Genomic DNA, 4009 nt, shown 5'->3' on the forward strand with positions numbered 1-4009 from the left:
ACCTCTTTCACCACTGCATAGATCGTCCAAACAAAAGCTGAACAAAGAAACTACAGAACTCAATAATACAATCAATAACTTTCACTTAACTGACATATATAGAATATTTCATCCTTCAATGAACAAGTACACTTTCTTCTCAGCAGCACATGGATCCTTCTATAAAATAGACTATATATTATGCCACAAAGCAACTCTTAGCAAATATAAAAAAGTAGAGATATTACCCTGCATTCTAAGATCATAATGGAATAAAATTAGAAATCAATGATAAAATAAGAAATAAAATCCACTCCAACACTTGGAGACTAAATAATATGCTACCGAATGAACAATGGGTTACAGAAGACATCAAGCAGGAGATATTAAAAAATTTTTAGAGGTGAATGAGAACACAGATACAACATATTGAAATCTCTGGGACACTATGAAAGCAGTTCTAAGAGGAAAGCTCATTGCATGGAGTTCATTCCTTAAAAGAAAAAAAAAGTCAACAAATAAATGACTTAACATTACATCTCAAAGCCCTAAAAAAAGAAGAACAAATCAACACCAAAAGCAGCAGAAGACAGGAAATAATCAAAATCAGAGCTGAAATCAATGAAATTGAAACAATTGAAAAAATTGACAGAATAAAAAGTTGTTCTTTGAAAAAATAAATAAAATTGATAGACCCTTAGCCATGCTAACAAAGAGAAGGAGAAAAAAAAACTCAAATCACTAACATGTGATGAGAAAGGAAATATCAAACAGACACTACAGAAATACAGAAGATAAGAAGAAATTATTTTGAAAACTTGTACTCCAGTAAAATAGAAAATATTGAAGGCATCAACAAATTTTTAGAGTCATATAATTTTCCCAGATTGAATCAGAATGATATACACAATTTAAACAGATCAATTTCAAGTGACGAAATAGCAGATGCCATCAAAAGTCTACCAACCAAGAAAAGCTCAGGACCAGAAGAATACACAGCCGAGTTCTAAAAGACCTTTATTTTTTTTTTTAAATTTAAACTACAATTGCTTTTATTACCAAATGTAGGAAACACTGATTATTTTATAATTCTGCAATACTGCCTCAGACTCTCAACATTTGAAAACACCCATTTAGAATAAATATGATTCTGTTGTTGTTTGTAATAGAATAGAATCTTTAGCTTTCATTGTTCATATTGAATAAGCAATGTGTTAACTTTGGGCATGATAATTTAGTGGTAAAAACAGCACAGAACTATTGATTCACTCAAATCATATCCCATTTGAATAGTCTAAGGACTTCATCAGATTACAAAATAAGTAAACTTTCAATTTAAAGATACAAACATTTCAACATATTGATTAAATTAAAAATACAGAAAGTGTGATGTCACCAGACAGGTTCATTTTCCTAGATTCATTCTGAAATTCAGGGTAACATATAATAATACTATTTTAGTTAAATAAATGGCATTTGAGGAAAGTTATACTTCTGGGCAAAGATCACATAGAACATGCTTTTTTTGAGGAGGATGTGTTAGAAAAACTACAATAATTAATATTGCCTTAACATTTCTAAAATCACATAAAATCATCATCTCTGATTGCCATTACAATAAATTTTCATACTGGGTATATTACTGTCTGCTCACTAGTAATCAAAATGCATAAAACGGATTCAAAACAAATATTCAAAATCAATTATTTTTCATAAGTGAAACATTTCTGAGACTTTAAGATTCGTGTCTTGAGCATATAGTACTACAATGCTGGCTACATAAAATAAATAGAAAATCTTTCTGAGAGGAAGCTCAATAATCAGGCTATATTGCATTTAAAGAACACTGGCTATATACAGAAGGGAAAACACTTCGACAATACTTCATGTTACAGAGCTCTCTCTTTTAATATGGCATTCATGAGCTTTCCATTCTGACATTTTAAAAATTAACAGGAATAGTGAAACTCTTTTATCCTTTGGTTCCCAAGGACAAATAATGCAATTACAATGCCTCTGGTTTTAGTTCCTCTTGGATGACATTCATTAGTAGAGAAATTTCTGATGTTTCAGCTGAAGTTTGGCAGCCCAAGAAGTGCACCAACTGCTCCAAAGTATCCCTCATGTTCTAGAAACAATGCTTTCAATTGACCTTTGGACCAATAATCCAGTGCATATGCCAAAAGTTTCATTGACAGAGTATTGAGTTTCCAACAAAGACAACTCTGCTTATTTTCTCATTAACAGCACACATTCGTGCCACAGAGCCAATATTATTGGTGATAGTAACTAAAGTAGCTCTTGCCAGATCTTCTTTACTAACAGATTCTCGCTTCTCCTTATAAATCATATTTCCAAAACTAGACGCGACAGTCCAACCTGGTAGACCAAATCTTTCATAATCTCCTCCATAAATATCACGGAACAGTTTGTCAGCTTGGGTGCTGTCGCCTTTGGATGCCATTTCAAGGGCCTCTTCAAAACTTTCACAGCCAGTCAGTAAACTGCATAAACCCAGAAAGGTACCCCCTCCAAGGCTTGTCCCAGTCACTCATTTATAGTTATCTTTGGAGTGGACTGCTAAAATACTGACTCCTGAACCCATGTTTACCACCAGCAATGGATAGGGATCATCCAGGTTAAAAGGCATCTTTTGGCATCGCTCAGGTTCTGAGGCATTAGCAAAATAATAGCACTCTGCTTGTCCATTGAAACTGACAGAATCTATATACAACAAGCCCTTTACAAGGCAGTCAAGTTCATCCAGTTTGTGCAGGTGGAGGTTTCCAATTGTGCAAAAATCTTCTTCAAACTTGTAAGCACCACCTCCTGTAGCACATAGCACCGTTTGTAATGTTGAGAAGTTTTTGTCTCTTCCCATTTGGATAAAAGTAGGCAGGTCATGGGTTGGAAATCTGATAAAGTGCAAGTTCCCTCTTCGGCCAAAAAGTGTTAAATTCTTCAGTTCAAGGTGTACATCCCGAATGCCAGTGGATCCATATGCTACATTAGAAGTCAAATATTTCCGAATACTTTTTAAGCTCTCAACTTCCTCTTGTTCTTCCTCTGCTGTGATATCAATAGGTTCAAAATATGAGAGCTTTACTAGAGTTCCCCCAATGTCCATTCCAAACCATGGGAAAGAGGGTTTCTTGGCATCCTTGATCTTCATGGCGTTGGCCTGAGGGGCGAGGGGAAGCCTCGGATCCGGAGCACGGGGAAGAGCGGTGGCTCTAAAAGACCTTTAAAGAAGAACTAATACCAATACTCTTTAATTTATTTCAGGAAATAGAAAAAAGAGGGAGCACTTCCAAACTCATTCTATGAGGCCAATATCACTCTGATTCCAAAACCAGGCAAAGACACATCAAAAAAAAGAAAACTTCAGACTAATATCTCTAATGAACATAGATGCAAAAATTCTCAATAAAATTCTGGCAAATCGAATACAAAAACATACCAAAAAGATTGTTCACCATGATCAAGTGGGATTCATCCCAGGGATGCAGGATTAGTTCAACCATATGGAAATAAATAAATGTAATTCATCACATCAATAAACTTAAAGATAAGAATCGTATGATCATCTCAATAGACACAGAAAAGGCATTTGAAAAAATACAGCACCCCTTCATGTTCAAAACACTAGAAAAATTAGGGATAACAGGAACACATCTCAACATCATAAAGGCTATCTATGCTAAGCCCCAGGCCAAAATCATTCTAAATGGAGAAAAATTGAAGGCATTCCCTCTAAAAACTGAACAAGACGGGGATGCCCTCTTTCACCACTTTTATTTAACATAGTTCTTGAAACAATGGCCAGAGTAATTAGACAGACGAAAGAAATTAAAGAGATACACATAGGAAAAGAAGACCTCAAATTGGAACTATTTGCTGATGATATGATTCTATACCTAGAAGACCCTAAAAGTTCAACCAGAAAACTTCTAGAACTAGTAAATGAATTCAGCAAAGTAGCAGGATACAGAATCAACACCCATAAATCAAAGGCATTTCTATTTATCAA

The 4009-nt window shown here is 34.6% G+C and overlaps 1 protein-coding gene across 1 annotated transcript; it reads right to left on the minus strand.

Moving 5' to 3' along the window:
* Positions 1-1013: 1013 nt before the first annotated feature.
* LOC124096394 (pantothenate kinase 3-like) lies at positions 1014-3205 on the minus strand. Its single transcript, XM_046450227.2, is given in 2 exon segments — positions 1014-2185; positions 2188-3205. Coding segments are annotated over 2 exon segments (1101 nt in total). The 5' UTR covers positions 3152-3205; the 3' UTR covers positions 1014-2048.
* Between the last annotated feature and the right edge of the window lie 804 nt (positions 3206-4009).

The sequence above is a fragment of the Marmota monax genome, unplaced genomic scaffold, assembly GCF_021218885.2.
Source record: "Marmota monax isolate L192 unplaced genomic scaffold, Marmota_monax_Labrador192_F-V1.1 WCK01_AAM20220418_F8-fsc00004, whole genome shotgun sequence".
Lineage (NCBI taxonomy): Eukaryota > Metazoa > Chordata > Mammalia > Rodentia > Sciuridae > Marmota > Marmota monax.